The 19,007-nt window shown below is 28.1% G+C and overlaps 2 protein-coding genes across 2 annotated transcripts; both read right to left on the bottom strand.

Annotated features, from left to right (window-relative positions):
- Positions 1–263: 263 nt before the first annotated feature.
- On the bottom strand, positions 264–1,837 carry LOC117915741 (serine/threonine-protein kinase UCNL). The gene has a single exon (XM_034831417.1). It carries the CDS (start codon positions 1,799–1,801, stop codon positions 599–601), a length of 1,203 nt encoding a protein of 400 aa, XP_034687308.1. The 5' UTR covers positions 1,802–1,837; the 3' UTR covers positions 264–598.
- A 15,601-nt stretch (positions 1,838–17,438) lies between these two features.
- Positions 17,439–18,252, bottom strand: LOC117915737 (zinc finger A20 and AN1 domain-containing stress-associated protein 5-like). The gene has a single exon (XM_034831408.1). The coding sequence runs from the start codon at positions 18,145–18,147 to the stop codon at positions 17,767–17,769; it is 381 nt and encodes a 126-aa protein (XP_034687299.1). The 5' UTR covers positions 18,148–18,252; the 3' UTR covers positions 17,439–17,766.
- Between the last annotated feature and the right edge of the window lie 755 nt (positions 18,253–19,007).

Genomic DNA, 19,007 nt, shown 5'->3' with positions numbered 1-19,007 from the left:
GCCATTAGGCTCCATTCAAGCCCGTAATTTTAGAAACTTTTTGTCCTTGTAATCATATAAGTCTCTTCCTTGTATTATAATATTTGTCAATTTTATTTATCATTACAACTTTGAAAAAATAAAAATAATTAAATTAGAAGCAGCTCTTTTTTATTTTGCTCTGATGGAGTGGTTGAGCAAATTCATGGAATTTTAAGGTCTGATTAATAATTAAATTTAAATTTTAAAAAAATGCAACATATATAATTGGTAAAAAAAAATTCTTACTTCTTTAACCACTTTCCAACTAAATTTCATAAGGAAAATATCGTGGAAAACATCTAACAAGAGAATGGAGGGATAATTTTGTCCAAAATGTACAACTCATGGACCAGGAATACACCAGCAGCAATTCTTACATTTTTAAGAGGCCCTTGCACCACGCGCTACCTGGCGAGCGTGTGCGAGGCCTCTCGTGGAGGCATAACCGTATTAACAATACAAGAGACAACTAATCCTTTATAGTTTATACTACCCGCCGCTTTTCACGTTCTAGCCTTATTTTATATACACCAAACTAAAAAAATTACCCAAAAAAGGGAAAAATCTTACACGTGTGTCAGAACTCCGTTAAGGAGACGCTTCTGGATGACGTTGACGGCGTCAGTGAGGGTTTTACCTTTGTTTTCTGAAAGTATTCTCTTATATCGAACTCATCTGCCGTTATATTCTCCGTTAAAAGTTCATCGTCCATTGACGGCAGAAACGGCGGCCTTAATACCTCTGTTAGCTTGTCCCACTGTAATCCTCGGAAGAACACGTGCTGTTTGATCTCCGACGCGCCTCTGTTGTATCCCAATCGTTTTGTGGGGTCCTTCTCTAACAGCCGTCCGATCAAGTCAGTGAGGGCCGTCCGTTTTCCGATGAACTCTGGGGTTTTCATTAAAACATTTCGAAATGTTTCTTTTCGATTTTTCCCTTTAAACGGCGTCGTTCCGTAGAGCATCTCGTACGTGAGAATCCCCAAAGCCCACCAATCAACGGCGAACTCGTGTCCGTCGCCGCGGACCACCTCCGGCGACACATACTCTTCCGTCCCCACGAACGAGTTCGACCGTTCCCCGTTCGAGAAGCTCTGTTTCCGGCGGCTCACAGGCGAGACACGCGCGGACTTAGCTTTCTTCAGCCCGCCCTTGTCGGACACAATGGTGACGAGTCGCGTCAGGTTCCGGCGATGCCTCTGACGGATCTCCGGAGGGTCGAGCTCAATTGGGTCGGAGGTGATGAGTGTCTTCACCGTTCTCGGCTTCAGGCTTCGGGAAAGATCGAAGTCCGTGAGCGTCACGTGACCTGACTGCTGTATCAACACGTTCTCTGGCTTGAGATCACGGTACGCAATGCCCATGCTATGTAAGTGCTCGAGCGCGCAGATGATCTCTGCCACGTAGAACCGTATCACCGACGGCGAGAAGACGCGGTCTGTCTGATGATACCGGAGAACATTGAGGTCCCCACCGGGGCAAAACGGAACGGCCCAGGCAAGGAATTCGGGAGTCTCCAAAGATCCGATTAGGGTGGGAAGAAACGGGTGTTCTGGATTCGATAAACGTTTCAGAACGGAGATCTCCCAGCGGGCACGACGGTCGGCGTCGAGTTTGGTGTGGTGAGAAAATTTATCGACAACTTTGAGAGCGAAAGGACTGAGAGCAGAAGGGTCAGCTAGGCGGTCATGGACGAGGAAAACGGTGCCCATGGCGCCTTTTCCGAGCACTTGGATGGCCGGAAGGTCGTCCAGATGTAGCTCCGGCGAGGCATTCTCCATCTTGAGAGAGAGAGAGCAAACAGAAGAGAAGAGAAGAGGAGAAAGAAAGAGAGATGGTTTGGGGTGTTGGGTTTTGGATTTTATACTTTCTTTTTTCTTTTTTCTTTTTGTATTTTGTATTTTTTATTTTTGTTTTATTCGGAGTATTTTGTTTGTTAGTGGGAGTGACTATTGTGTATCTCTATTCGTACCATAACACTGTATTAGAAGTTGACACGTGTCCTATCTTCAAGCATGATGACATGAAAGGTGACTGCTCAAGTATCTAAATTTTTTGTCATATAAGATATTTCTTTTTAATTTTGCCAATTTTTACTATTTTTTGTCAAATGGCTTTAATTTAATCTTATCTATTTGATTCTCATTAATTTGCAACCAATTTTTTGAACCATCATTAAATTAACTTTAATAGAACTTGACTTCAAGTGAATTAAAACCCCCCACATAATTAAAAAGTTGTACAAAATATCTTATAAAATAAATTATTCTCATAAATTATTTAAACATAATATTTAATAAGTGCTTGATAAATCAATTTAATAAATGAACTTAATAATTTTATTTAAGTTATTAAGTAAATTAAACATAAAATAACTTAAAATAATAAATAAAATTAATTAACTTATTTTGAAGTTCATATATTTCTTTTATTTTTTTTTATCTTTATTTGTATTAGTTACTTTACAATCTTTTTATACCTTAGTTATAATTTATAAAAATAAATATATCAATTTAATTATTTAAAATAAAATTTAAGTTAATTTTATTAAACAACTTTAATATTTAAAAATAAATTTTAAGTTATCAATTTAAGTATAATTTAATTTAAAATTAATTTAAATTATTAGATAATAAATATTAATTATTGAATGCTCTCTAATTAAAAAAAATCAGTACCATATATTTAGTACGATACATTCATGTATGTAATATTTTTAGAGTGCAACTCTGTATAAATCAATCAATCAATCTATCAAAAACATTACAAGAAAAAAAGAAAGAATTGAAATGGTTGATCATCATTATAAATGATTTAAATGGCAGCAATCATTCAAATTTGGGTACGATTTTTTTTTAATTTTGATGTCCATGTAATGAATAAAAATAATGTTATCAAAAGTACTTGATTAATGCTATTTGGCTTTATATATTGAGTGGTTTAGTACATGATGTAGTGTCAAGTGAGTTGGCTTTAAAGTGGGTGTTTGGTAGGAGAGAAAATAAATGGGTCACACGAGTGAGTGAGTGAAGGGTAAAGAAAAAGATGAACCGCGAGGGTTGTACGGTCTATCACATGGGCATTCCATAATCTAAGGAGAATGTGGACATGGTGCTTTGATGCCTTCTTAAATGAATGGTTTTTTTGTTGTTGGAATGTTGCTAGCCTCTCTTCCTTTTATTCTTTTTAAATAATTTAATTAAAAATAAAATTTATAATATAATAATGTTTGTTTTAAATATTAATAGCTAGGACTAATGATTTGACATCACGTAACATATTCGTAGTTCATAATTCATGGTTGGTGTAACAAATTTTTAGAAATATCACCAAGTTTTCTCTTAAATCACTTACTTTTAAGATAATATACCTAATACTTATTTGAGATTCAATAATAAATTAAAAAGGGTATTATTTAAGAATTAAGATTTTTTTTTAAAAAAAAATCATTGAATACGTGACTAATTTGGGAAATTCTCCAAAATAAAAAATATATATAAAAAATACGCTTGACAATTAAAAATTATTTTTTGTTTTTTGTTTTTTGTTTTTTGTTTTTAAAAATAAAAAATTTTCAGGTAATATTTTAATTAATTTATGTTATTTTTAGTTATATTTTAAAAAATAATTATACAAATATGTAGAATCATTAAAAATAAAACACTTAATATAATAATATTTTAGATTTTCAGACAAATTATTTTTTATAATTTTTTTTTGGAGATAGTCACTAAATAAATCCTAAATTTAAGATAAATTTAAATTATATTATATTTATAAAAAAATGTAAATTTTAATGAAAAAGACCTTAATGTAAAAAATAATATCCGAAATCAATGAGGCGCCCAAATTTGGTAAGACCATGGAACACAAGTTCCGAATTTGTGTATTAAATGTTTTGGCCAAACCCATTGACGGGTGGAAAGAACAACTTATAAAAATATTTTATTTTTATTTTATTTAATTTGTCACAAATGTAAATTTTTTAAAAAATTATTCATCATGAAAATGTGACTTTTCATTTAAAAAAATAATTTCAACCATATTTCATAATATTTTATTTCTTACTAAATAATTTATCAAAAAAATTTATGAATAAAAAATTAATTTAAACAATAAAAAAAGTGTGTACAATGAGTGGAGGAATGGGTAGAGAGTTTTGATTCTTCAAAAGATGTAAAATTGAGCAATATATTACAAAAGCTAATCAATATTACTTCTTTGATTAATGAGTCATTAAGATGGATACACATTTAGATCTAAATCATTTAAGTAAGATTTGACCAAATTAAGTGGGATTAGTTTCACATTTAGCATAATTAATTAATAATAAAAAGCAATTAAATTTTAAAAAAATGAATGAAATTGGGGATTTGCCTCATTGGTTGGTGGTAGTGGTGGATCAAACCCTCAATCACAATACCTACCAAAAGTTTATAAATGGGAATACATTGATGCTTGAGGTCATATGATTGCTACTCCTATTCCCTTGTGGGTTTTATGATTGAGATGGGATATGTTTCCTTTATTGGGTTATCAAATCTTTTTTCTTGGTTTCAATTGTTAACAAGATCACTGGATTTAGAGGGACTACACCCATTGCATTTCATATTAATAATCAATCATCTTTAGAGATTCTCCACCAAATTTTGTTCTTCCCCTTTTCAAAAACCCTTCAAAAACAATGCCAAAATAATGGAAAACCCTCAACCAAAATGAGGGTTTCACTATGCCTATACTATGGTATTTGTCTTTCCCATTGGCATTGTCTCTTCAAATCATCTGCATGGATCACATCATATGAGAAATATGATATTGATTTTATCATGTTTCCATGTTAATTTTCCTTTTTTTTTTGGTGTTACATTTTAAAATTTTGATGTACCAAATTTTTAAACAACTTTTATAAAAATCGGTAAAATTTAAACCGATCTTACATCTTACATAAAAATATTAATATTTTTTTATTTTTTAAAATTTTTTTAAAAATGCATCCAAACGAGCACTCATATAATTTTTTTTTTTTTTTATTTATGACTTCTATGCAATATATGTACTTTGCTAGAAGAAACAATAATAATTTCCTATGAAGAATCCTATAATTTTAATTTTGGTATCAATCAAATATTGCTTTTAATATTTGAGGTTCATGCTATGTTTGGTTTTCAAAAATTTTGAGGAAAAATAAAAAGAGAAAGTAAAATGAATGAAAAAAAAAGAAAAAAAATTAAAATTAATAAATTGTTTTTATATCATACTTCAAATTCATTTTATTTATTTAACTCTTATATATAAAGACTAAATAATTTAAAATATATAAAAATTTTACTAATTCTAATTATATTTTATTTTCTTTCATATTTTTCATAATAAAATTATTTTCTTTAATATATATTTTTTAATATTTTATGGAATCAAATATGACATAAAATTTTAATGGGAGAAACTAGATTTCTTATATAGACCTTTTTTTTCCTTAATGATCATTGTGGTATAATACGACTGACTTTTGAATTTGTTTCTTAATAAAATAATGGGAGCCTAAGCCAATTAAACTAATTTTAAGTTTTAGTGTTCTAATAAGTACAATATATAAAAGAAAAAGAAAAAAAAAATTCTCCCATTTGGGTTGTGATAAGATAAATCAAAAGAGGATACACAAATTACTCAAATTGTTATATCACATGTGGCATTCAATGTAGATTGCTACTACTCACCAACATGGATCAAAGCATGGGTCCTTCTTGTAGCATTGTTACAAAATGACTATACCTATATGATCCATGCCACATGAGGGACAAGTCCCATCTATGATAGATCCTTAGTACAAATTTGTTTTGGTGATTGTGAATATCTTGCTAGGATATGGTCCATACATATAATTTTTTTTTAAAAAAAATTCTTGAGGATGGAAATATATGACTAGAACCCATAGACCTACCTTTAATCAAATTTGGATTTAGCATATGGTCACAATCAATCATCTACTAAACCTATTTTTTAATGTTTTAAATATTTTTTATGATAAGTCAGATCAATTGAGTAGATCGGAATCTACCCTAGTTTAATCTAATCTATTGGTTGAAACCTACAAAATAAAGCTAACTTATTCGATATGGATAGAGTAATTAGGCTTGGCACGCCCGAAAACCAAGAAGCATTAATCAAGCGAATTTAGACCTAAAATATTTTGCTATAGCTATAGATGCTATAGTCCATCTAGGTACAGATAAAAGTACCAAAATACAGTGTGTCAAGACTCAAGATATATAAGTTCATGACCAATTAGGTAGTAGGCAGCCATGTCCTATAGAAGGTTGGAAATGTTCTTCTAGCTTTTGGCTTTCTTCTAAATTCTAACATGCCTACTATTCCTAGTAGCTTTGCCCTAGGGCGCTTTTCCTTGTCTGCTTTCCCTAGAGGATGATTCCATTACTCATACAAATGCTAGCCACATGTGCTAAGTGAGTGATTTGCATCTTTAATATTACTCAAAACAAGGTCCAAGATTCTTAGACTAATCTCACTTGATCATCACTTGTATTGGCATATACATAAAATATTTCTTAATCATGGTTTTAGTTGGATTTTAACAGTAGTTGGCTGATTATTTTACATGACAAAATCAACTACCAATCTCATTTGGTAAGATGGGAACCTCGATTAATTATCACTTTTCGAGTTTTCTTAGCCTAAAAGGCCTTCAATCATCAATTAAACCAACTTTACTTCATCTAGAATTCCAGCAAGATAACCATGGAGTACTGTCTGTACAATTATTAATATCCATGCCTTCCACTATTGTATGCATTTCAAAATTATCTAGGAGAAATGAAGGGCTAGCATACATACATACATGCATGGGTTGTGTGAAATATAGTTCCTTAGATTGAAGTTTTTGAGTTTGAAAAATGATGTTGATGATTACCCTTTTGCAAAGCTTTAATTATCAACTTTAAACAAGATTAATCAATGCTTAACGGTCTCGGCAGGGATCACTGTTTAGGGGCAAATCAAATCTCTTTGTGATTACATTTTTTGTTAGCTTTTAGAGAAACAGATAATTTTCTGTTTGTTTAGTAGGAAAAACCCATGTGCCAACAAGATAAAGAAAAGGAAAATGGCAATGGGGTGCTGTTGTAGGCCATGTTTGGTCTTGGTTTTTAGGCACTATGCTCAACCAACCTCTTAATATTAATGTTATTAGGGTAAAGTTAGAGGGGCACCACCATGGGTTTTAGGTCTATTTTTTCAATTGATTCTTTGGAAAAGGATCCTCACCTATAACCCTAATCCTTTTTTTTTTTTTTTCCAACTTTATGCTACACAAAATCTTTGGCACTCTCTTCTTTTTGGCCATCTTTGGAGCCAGTGTTGGGACATAACAACCCCACTGAAAATGTATTAAAACCCTGAAATAAACTTTTCAAGTTTCATAAATTGTTTTCCTGTCCGGCATCATTTGGTGGGAGAAAATGCAAGCTTCCACCTAAGTTCAAAGTAAAAGGAAAGAAAGAAGAAAAAAAAAACTGTTAATTATATTCCTCCACCCATGTCAAAGTTAAGAACATCCAAGTACTTTAAAGAAAAAGCTATCTATACTTTGATCATGCCCTTGTCGGCCATGATTCCACCATCCAAAAGAATTCCTTTCTTTTTTCATTTTAAATTGTTTTTGCACCATTTCAAGGGGAACACCAATGTATGCATATACAATATTTTTTATAAAATAATTATTTAAAAAAAAATCAAATCTTTTCTTAGCTTCAAAAAGAAAAAGGGTTTAATGCAAGCTTTTTTGCCTGTTTAAATTCAACAAAAGCTTATTTATATATATTTGAGTAACCTTATTAAAAAAGCTTTTATAAGATTATTTTTAGTTTCTAGAAGGTGCTAAAAAAAGAAAAAAAAAATATTGAGAAAAATGATTTTCTTATGTCTAATTTTATAACGAAAAATATAAAATAAAATTTATATATTTATAAAAAAAAATTATATATTTTTAATGCAAATATAAGTACCCATTTTGTGTTTATTAGATCATTATTTTATTATTATTATTATTATTATTATATTCCATGGTATCCCACTGTGATTGATGTGTCTTTACAACTAATGAAGCACTTTCAGAACCCTAATTCTTAGAGCAAGCAATGCGTATTAGTCAAACAAATAGGGATGCTTTTTTCCCCCTTGGTACCGCAATATCGCATGTGTGACCAAAGATTGCACAAACTAGGGGATTTCAATGGTGGACACCCTTTAAAATTATACAAAAATAAAAATAAAAATGCCCACCCTTTTGAATAAGACCAAAGACCAAGATGATACATTCATCCATGATGGGAGAAAATAATTTTTGTATAATATGTTGTTTTTTGGCTTACTTGAAAGGCTAGGGTTGAAGTGGCCAACACCCACATTGCATTACTTTTATATTGTGCTCAAACGGGTGCAGAAGGACCCACCAAACACCTCAAAAAGAAAGATCCTTCGTGTGTTCGGCCTTCTAGCCAACTGATGGACTTTTTCAGAGGTTATCCCGTCGGTTGGCTGAAAGCCTGGATACTAGAAGGAATCACTTGTAAATGGGTTGCGCAACAACAATTTGTATATATGTTAACGTTTTCAAAATGTATAATTTAAAATTGTAAAAATTAATTAGGATATGTTTGATAACTGTTTTAAAAAAATATTTTTTTAAAGTTGTTCTTTAATTTTTATCGAACAAAAGTTTGTTTGAAAATCTAGAATGTTTTTAACTTATTTTTAATATTTTAAAAATAATTTTTATATCTAGTGTTTCATTTTTAATCATTTTACATGTTTGTATAATTATATCTTAAAACAATCTTGAAAAAATAAGTGAAAATAATAATAAAAATGACTAAAAGATGTTCTCTAAAGATATTTTGTTTTCTGTTATTAAAAATAAAAATCAACAGTTTTTTATTATTAAATATGTTTTTTAAAGAACAAAAAAATGTTCTAAAAAATAGTTTTGAAACAGACATGGTGCATAATTCCCATATCATAAACTAAATACCTTGACTTTGAAATTTTATTATATGGGTCATTGTTATGTTAAGAAATATAATTTCAAATTTTGAAAAATATTAGAATACTAGAATCATTTTTCTATGATATAACGGTTCATAAATTAATGATCACCTGTTTCATTGCCTTCCAAAGTTGGTGGATAATACTCCTATATATGTGTATGATCATTTTCATGGGGGGGCCATGGGCATTATTGCTCTTCCAACTGTAAAATTTCTGCAATTTGAAGGTTGATGATGGGGGAGAAGACAAGTTTGTACCATCTTGCAGATGTCACTAAGGGTGGGAAAAGTGTAGAACTGGGCTTTTCTTTAGTGATATATATTTGATTATCTATTTATTTATATTTTTGAATTATTACTGTTGTTATCATGGACATTGATGGCATAGTGGAAGTCTAGTATAGTATCATTGCAAAAGGTGACAAGCAATATATGCTAATGGTATGGGAATAATGAGGTGATAAATATGCTTATGATTTTATTCTTTCCTTTTTGTTATGCTATTCATTGGGATACTCAATCTCAGCCAAGTCGGCAATCCCTCTTGATTGATGGCCCAAAATATTCTAAAATTCTTGTATGAGATTGCAGTAGTTTTGTTCCCTAATTATTGTTGGGGTTTAACAAGCTTAGATTTAATGATATGATTAATTTTTGTTGTGGAAACACTTAACAAAGAATGATACCGGGAAAAGAAAATAAAAAACACAAAAACATATACTGATTTTTATAATTCAGCTTAAAACTCACATTCAAAGGCGAATATATGAAAACAGTTTTAACTATCGTTTTAGGAAATTACAATATTCGAGTTCTTGAATATCAAAGCCTTAATTATACTAAAAAAGATAATTTTTTAAAATAAAAAAACCCAACCTTTAGTCAAATATATGATACTTTATCTATTATAGTTACAACAATAAACCTAAATCACTTTAGTAAAATATATATACTTTAAACAAGTTTGTACCTCTTGCAGATGTCACTAAGGGTGCAATATCAAAACCCTAATTATTTGAAATGAATATATTTGGTTTGCTTATAAATTATTTCATTTTTAGTCAAATATATGATATTTTATCTACTGTAGTTATAACAAGAAGTCTAAACCACTAATCAATATATATCTAGATCTTTTTAGAATAATCATCAATGAAAGTTAACATATATTTTTCACCATCACGTGATATAACCTAAGAAGGGTCCCAAAGATTTAAATGGACACAATTCAATCTATCTTTATCGTTATATTGTTTTTGTAACATATAATGCTCACAAAAATCTAATTCATGTTTTCTATCTACCAAGCTAACCTTATTTTCTTAATATTGTCATCATTTTCTTAGTCATACACCTAAGCCACATATGTCACAATTTGATAGTCTTTGAAATTAATTTCAGGGTTGAAACCACAACGGCATGCATTGTAACTATGTTACCCTAAAATGTATAAAAATCGTTAATTTTTTTATCATTTTATCGCAATAAGAGCATCTTTTGAGATTCTCAACTTCACTTCCAACTTTACACGTGCATCCATCGGAGTCAAGTGTACCTACTTAAACCAAAATTTTCTTCAACTCTAAAACATGCATTATAGCCCTTAAAATCTTGAGATGCTTTTTAATGATGTTCATCCCATGAGAGAGAGAGATAGAAAGATGGGAAAATGGTGATCATGCCCTTGAAGATCTTGGCCATAAAACTCATGTATGCTTGGTAAACATAACCATGGGAATGATAGACCCATTAACACGTGAACTAGAAACTTACCACAATCGGTCATGGCCGAGCATGACTGAACTTACTCCACCATAATAGAATCACCACCTAGAGTGGGGAAGTAAAATACCCCACATCAACAATTACCAATCCTCCTCTAATCATTTACTCTTTTTCAAGCAATAAGTATCGAACAGAGTATATTCCTTTTATCACACTAATTTAAATAAATTTGGGCATGAAAAAAAAATCATTTCATACAAGTAATATCTATATTTTTTTATATATATAAATATTTTTAATTTTATAAAATAATTTAATTATTCAAAAATATAATTTAATAATTTTTTATCGATTTTTGCTTTTTTCAAATATCGAGGATATGAGCCTATTCATCATGTCAAGCTCTTCCACCCATAAAAAGGTGGTAATTAACATTTAGAAATATTTATACTATATATAAACCCCCTTCATGTGAAATTACATGTAAGTTGAATGTGGATGAAAGGAATTATTTCACTGAATCATATAGAGCAATGGAAAGGGACACATGAAAGGGACTAAAGGCAAGGGAGGAGAAAAAAACAAAATCTAATGCAAAAAAAAAGAAGAAAAAAAAAAAAGTCATGTGGGAAAAGTAATACTTTTATTTCTTCTTTTGTCCCCCTCTTTCGGTATAAAGGAAGCTTTATATAAAGCAAACTTTGATGGTTCATCGTGGGAAAGGTCTAATCAAACCTCATCATCCAATCCAATCCAATCCAAGGTTTTGTTTCCAAACTCAAACACCCTCTCACCTACCATTCACATGCTACATAGTACAACGTTCAAATTTATTTATTTTTTTTAAAAAGGAAAAGACAAAGAGAGGGTTGGTGTGGGGATTGATACAAAGAAGTCTTTACTATAAATATTTTTCTCCAATTTCTTTTGCTTTAAGGTCATTTTCATTAATTATAACATTTGGGGAAAAAAAATATACTTTTTGGGTGGTTGGAAATTTTTAACAAAGTAATATTTCTTGACTTTTGTATTAAGGTTTTTTTTTCAAGTCATAAGATCTTTAAGCAAAATCGACAAAAGAGATAAAAAGCTCTTATTAAGTTTTAAAAGGAAAAAAGAAAAACTTTTAGGTTATATTTGGTTTTTTAAAAAATATTGAGGGAAAATATAAAAGAAAAATAATATAAAAAATAAAATAATAAAATGAATGTAGATTTAAAGTCAATAAATAATTTTTTATATGATATTTTAAACTCATTTTCCTTATTTTTATTATTTGATATAAAGATTAAATAATTTTTAAAAACATTAAACTAATTTTAATTATATTTAATTTTCTTTAATATTTTTCATATTATAACCAAATATAAGAAAATAAATTTTTTAATATATATATATTTTTTAGTGCTTTTTGAAATCAAACATAAATTAAAAGAACAATTTTAATATGTGTATTATTATTTGTTTTTATTGATTTTTTAAGTTATTTTAAAATATTTTTATGAGTTTTGATTAATTCCCATTTTCATAAATAAAAACAAAATCAAAATTTTCATTCTAGATTACCAACTATCAATATTTTGTGAATTTCCGAACATCTTTATCATTCTTTATAAGTGCAGACATTGGGTGAACATCCTATTGGGCCTCATTCTTTAGCAAAAGTAATACTGGGCTTTGAGCCCACAGCGTAGGGTTTCTCACGTGTGTTGTTGGGCTAGGCCCACAACATCAAAAATCTTTCCCAGGACTGGAATTCATTCATATGATAGTGTATCCCTATTTCAAAGGTTATAATTTCAATTTTGTTAATTTTATTGATAAATTAATTTTTCAATTTTGATTTTATTTTGAGATATAACTTCATTTGCTTCAAATTTGTAAATCATTCACCAAAATTAAATTATTCTAATTATAGCATAAATTTGTATAATTTTGTGATGTATCCTAGAAGGCTAGAAGGCTAGAACTAGGAAATGGGCTGGGCCTCCCTCGAAAGGCCCAATTAATTTTTTAATCCAATTAGACTCATGAACTTGGCCCAAACATTTCTATTTCTTCTATTGTTACTTTCTAATTTTATTCAAAACATAAGGTTTATGGGTTTTAGACACGAGAAAAAAAAAATCACTAAATTGACCTGTTGGAAAGTATTGAGTCAATTTAAATTATTATTATTTTTATTATTTTTCCAAATTTATTAGTTCAACTTATATAAAAAAATATATTATCAATTTGGTTTTCAAAATTGAACTAAAGTAAATTAACTCATTTTTCTTATCTTCTTTTTCATCTTTTTTTTTTTTTTTAACATCAAATATAAATCTAAAATATTTTTGTTATTGCAAATCGTTTTAGGTTTGAGTCATATGTTTTTTAAGTGTATTATATAACTTGTATATACTCATTTAATGTAAATAAAATAAAAAAAAAATTCTACACTATTTTTTTTTTTATTTGTTTGGAAAAGTGTGTTTTGATACATTGGAAAAAACCACAAAAAATGTAAATTTGGAAAATCAAAATTTAATATTTTACCTAAAATTAATTAAGATTTTGTATACTTTTCAATCAAATATACTGAGTTTGATAATATAGGTTCTATCTTTTAATGACATATGTATTATTTTTATCATAAGAAGAACTACTTTTGACTTTAGAATGCATGAAATTTGAATTATTTTTTTTATTTTTAAATATATGTATGAAAACAAAAGGTTTGTTTAGTAATTCTTTTTGTAACAGTTGTAAAAAATAGTTTTTGAGAACAAATTTTGAACACTATTTTTTAATGTTTTACATAACAAAAGTTTGTTTAAAAACTTGAAATATTTTAAATTTATTTTTAATATTTATAAAATATATTTTAAAAATAATTTTTATGTCTATAATTTTATTTTTAATCATTCTACATATTTCTATAATTTTTTTTTAAAATAGTCATCAGAAAACAAGTGAAAATAATATAAAACAACTAAAAAATATTATATGAAAACATCTATTTTTAAGAACAAAAAATAGAAAATAGTTTTTAATTATGTTTTCTTAATTTTTTTGTTCTGAAAAAACAAAAAAACTGTTCTAAAAAATAATTGTTAAATAAACCTAATTTTTTTTGAACAACAGTATAATAGACTTAATTTTGACTCAAATCAAATTGATGCTAATTGATTTGGTTCAATACCTAAATCAATCTAACTAATTTCAAATTTAATAAAAAATTTCAATTAATTCCAATTTAATTAAAATCTATTATGGATTACATTTACAATACAATCCTCAATTGTTGATAAGCAAAAGGGAAATTTGTATTTTCAACCTAGTTAGACTTGGTAATTAAGGTAAAGTCCTCTTATCACTCATAATTAAACTCAAAACACAATGAAATGGTAGAAACTGAGAGGAAGGATATTGCCTTTAAAAAATCCCTAAAATACCCTTGACTATTTAATGAAAAAGCTAATCGGTCACCCCACCTTTTTCGTTTTCTTTTTTTTTTTTGTTTTGCTCTTTCACCCTTCTCTCACCTATTTATTCATGGGACTAAGTTGAATTATTTTCTAATCATTTTTCTCCATCAAATTGAATATGAAAGATAAATTATTAAAAATTATTATTATTATTCAATACATTTTTTAAGTAAATAGTTTTTATATACCCCATCAAATATTATTCTTTTTTTCGAACTTACATAATATATAATAAATATTTTTTAAATACCTTGGAAACTTAGATAATATACAATAAATATTATTCTTTATTTCAAACTTATATTATTTCTCATATATGTTAAACAATTTTTAAACACCTCATAAAATATTAATATTCTTTGTTTGTTCTAACTTGCAAATTAGACATCATCAATTTTTTTTCAAACTTATAGAATATATAATAAATACTTTTTAAATATCTTAGAATTTTTTTTTTTGTTTCTTACTTACAAAATAATAAATATGTTGTACATTATTTCTTATATATATTAAATAATTTTTAAATACCTCATCAAATATTTTTTTTTCTAACTTGCAAATTGGACACATAGTATTTATTATTTCCCGTATTATTTTGAAAATAATTAAACACTCACATGCTATATATATATATATATAATATTAATCAAGAAAACAATATTTCTAAGACTAATTTACCAACCTTCTAATAATTTTGAAAGTGTAAATAGGGTAATTGATAAAATTAAAGTATTCAAGATATTCAAAATTTCTTCATTCCAAAATTACCTAATTGCTCCCCACACTAATACTAAATATTTTTAAATAAAGATTTAAATATTTTCTTATTAAAGCAATTTTTTTTTTTAAAGTAATAAGATAAAAATCATGAAATCTTCAAAACTATAATTACAAAAAAAATATTTTTAATTTTAAAACTAATTTCATAATTTAAATTAATGATTTTAAAAAATAAAAATGTTACAAAAATAATTTTTGTTTATTTTTAATTCCATTTAAATATGATTTTTTAATCTCTATTGATAATAATAAAATTATGTTTATAACGGCAAAATAATAAAAATATATATATTTCATTTAGCTTATAATGAACAATTCAAACATGATTGATTTTAAATTTATTTCCTATGTGTTAATTTTCGTAGGGAATGTATTAATGACATAGTTTGGTAAAAAAAAAAAAAAAAAACTATTAATAATGTTCTTAATGTCAAGCTCAAGTTGTTTAAAAATCGTACAAAACCTATTAAGAGTTTTATACACCCTTGTACACTTGACATATTTTCATTGTATAATTAGTATAATACCCTTGTACAATAGCGCAAATTTCATATTCCTATTAAGTTTTGTGTTCATGTAGGTGTGTTAACCATGTTTTCAATGATTTAGTTGAGAAAATGGTAGATGACTTAAAGTTAATTTTTTTTCCCCAAATATCATTATTGAGAAAAATATTGGAATTTTTATGTGGGAGTTAAATAAAGTTCATGACATAGGTGTATAATCCTTGGGTGACAAGGAAAATAAAAGAATGGTTTGATTGAATCTTTTATAAAGGATAGTTTTGTACACCCTTATACAGTTAGTGTAATATCTTTCTACAATGATACAAATTTCATATCCCTCATAAGTTATGTATCCACATAAGTATGTTAAATCATATTTTCAATGGTGTGGTTGATAAAATAGTGAATGACTTAGGCTTAAATTTTTTTCCTCAAATATCATTATTGGGAAAGTATTGGAATTTTCATGTGAGAATTAAATAAAATGCATGACATAGATATACAATTTGTGGGTGATAAGAAAAATAAAGGAATGATTTAGAATAAATTGAAATCTTTCACAAAATATAGTCTTGTACATTCTTATACACTTAGTACATTTCCTTTGTATAGTTAAAGTAATACCATTGTACAATGGCATAATAAATGAAATTTAATTCTTTTTATTATTTTTCATATAAAAAAATAATACTAAACAAGACTTTCAATTTTCATTTTTAAAAATAGTTTTCATTTTTTAAGTAATCGTATTTTCAAAACAGACAAATATAGAAAATAAAAATTATTTTTAAAAATAAAAAAATAAAAACTAGAAAAATATTTTAAACCAAACTTAAACATAATCTATATGATTTTTAACTACTTGTTTTCATCTAAAATGAGCAAATATACTTTTCAAACCCTTTTATATAAGAAAAATTCAATTTCTATCATGTATTGATATTATCTACTTCTAAAATTAGGTCATAGAAAAACATTTTAATTGAATATTTAAAATAAAAACTCTTCATCCATAATTTTTCTTTCTTTTTCTTTTTCTTAATTTTAATAATTTTTCAGTTAATTCAAATTATTAAAAAAAATTCTTAGTAAACAAATTTACAACATTTCATATAACTTATTATTAAAAGTCATCTTCAAAAAGTTATTAAAATAAGGAAGGAAGAAAATTAAAAGAAAAAAATTCAACTTTTCATTTTATAATAATAATAAAAAATTTAAAATACTTTTTAGTATAAAAGAAAAAAAAATAGTGAATATATTTATTTTAAATAGTATTTTAATCATTAAATTATTTTTTTCTAAAATGTAAAAGATAATCTTTATTTATTTAAATTCGTATTTTTTAGAAAGTATTTTTCAAAATAGTCTTTAAATCATTAATATAATTTTTTATTTATAATTTAAAAATAGAAAATAATGTTGATTTTTCAATTATTTATAAAAGAGTTTAGAAAAAAAAAATAATCCAAAAATGGTTAAATAAGAGAGAATTTGATGGTAGTGGGCCTAGTGGCATATGAAAAATAGTAAAATAAAGATAAAAACGAGTCAAAAGGGTATTTTTATCAATTACTATTTTATATCTTTGTAATCAATTCGACATCGACACCGTTTTGATTCATTTGGCATCAAGTGATTAGACGTGTAAATCATTCTTTTGGTATAACAATTTTTATAGTTTAGTCACATTTGGAATATTTGATCACATTTATTTTTACTTATTATTTTGTGAAAAGTAATTAATAATTAGAATAATTTTATTCTTTCCTTTTATAAATATATTTCTTTATGTTTTATTAATAAGTAGTAATTAGATAAATTAAAGATTATTTAATATACAATAAATGCAAAAATCTGTTTTTCCGTCGAGTCTGGTGAGGAAAGCCTTTTAATATTCCTTGATTGGGCAGTGGACCACCAAAAGTTAAACAACGACAATAAATTCAAACTTTTATCACAATTTTACATAAATACCCCTATATTCCCCCACACGATCAAAACCTATCATTATCATCGCCAGATCCCACATTTGTCTTTTCCCATTGAAAAATAATATTCCCAGAAAAAACCACTTTCCCGGGAAAAGTGAAGCTTCGCGCGAAATTACCACTTTACATCTCAAATCCCTTACCCTTTTTCTCGAGAAAAATTTTCTTTTCCCCGAAACCCATTTTCCATCCAAACAAACAGACCCCGTCGGTCAAACTTTGAGAATCTTCGCCGGCCTCACCACCGGATTCTCCTTCGCGATCATCTCCCGTCCCGCCGCCTTGTAATCGAACCTGCACTCATGCCGATCGGAGTACCGATGCTTCGAGCAGAACATCTCGCCGCACCGGCACCGAAAGCCGATCAGTCCTAGCTTCCTCTTGCAGCCGGAGCACCGGTTCACCTCCCTCCTTCTCACAGCGCCTTGATCTGAATTCTCGAGGGTCGAATCGGGGTCCTCCGGCGGCGAGGGAGATCTGGATCTGGGCTTATCGGATGCAGAGAAGCCGCAGGTTTGGACGCATAGGGTTAGAGTTTCGGGGACTTTGAGCTCGGTTTCGGTGGCCTGTTCGTTTTCTCTCTTCTGTGCCATTCGGGATTTGAGGGTTGAGATTTGTGGCTGAAGAGCGAGAAAATGGAATTTTCTCGAGAAAGTGAGGGATTTGAGGGGCTGGTAATGGAGTATGGGGCTATAATGGAGAGCGAATCAATGGCATGTGAAAGTGGGTTTACTGTAATACCCTTATGACTTTTTTAATTGATGCAAATGGCTTCTGTATTTAGTGGTATAGATCAGCCATGACGTGGAATTTGGGATGAGAGATGATTGGACGCTTTTGTCCCCTAAAGGAGTTTCGAGCCCGCCAGTGGGGACCTTACACCTGTCCCTCTAGCTTGTGTCTAAAGTTCTACTACTTTCAAATCTCGAAACATGTTTTTTAATTTCCATATTTTCTTTTAAAAATAATTATTTTAGAAAAAGACTAATGAACGAATTCTTACCGCTCTTTGAACTTGAGCCGTTCAAAATTTGAATTATCGAATAAAATTATAAAAAATGAAAATAAAGTATTTAAAAGGGTGAGAGTGAAGTTAAATAAATTAATTTTATTTTTTTCCTTTTTTACACACATATATATAATAAAAAAAATTAAACTCAAGTAAAATAAGGGGTACGAGAAATTCCCTTATTCACTTTGTTTAAACTTTTCTTTGTGATAAAAATGAAAATTTATTTATATAAAGGTACGAGATTCGAGTTATATAAATAATATTCGATGATTTATGCCTATAAGAAAAAGTATGTCTAGTGATGGTGCCGCTTTGATACCTATCCCAAGAAAAAGTTTCTTCTTGATAAGAGTAAAAATCATTTTATAAATAGAAAATAAAAATAAAAATGTACTTACTTGAGAGCACGTGAATGTCACTTCTTCCACTTTAATAGGTTTT

Source organism: Vitis riparia, chromosome 6 (genome assembly GCF_004353265.1).
Source record: "Vitis riparia cultivar Riparia Gloire de Montpellier isolate 1030 chromosome 6, EGFV_Vit.rip_1.0, whole genome shotgun sequence".
NCBI lineage: Eukaryota > Viridiplantae > Streptophyta > Magnoliopsida > Vitales > Vitaceae > Vitis > Vitis riparia.
The sequence above is the reverse complement of the archived record's forward strand: the minus strand, read 5'-3'. Positions and strand labels throughout refer to the sequence as shown.

Coding starts and splice junctions, on each gene's coding strand:
- LOC117915741 (XM_034831417.1), bottom strand. CDS start 1,801: ATGGAGAATGCCTCGCCGGAGCTACATCTGGACGACCTTCCGGCCATC.
- LOC117915737 (XM_034831408.1), bottom strand. CDS start 18,147: ATGGCACAGAAGAGAGAAAACGAACAGGCCACCGAAACCGAGCTCAAA.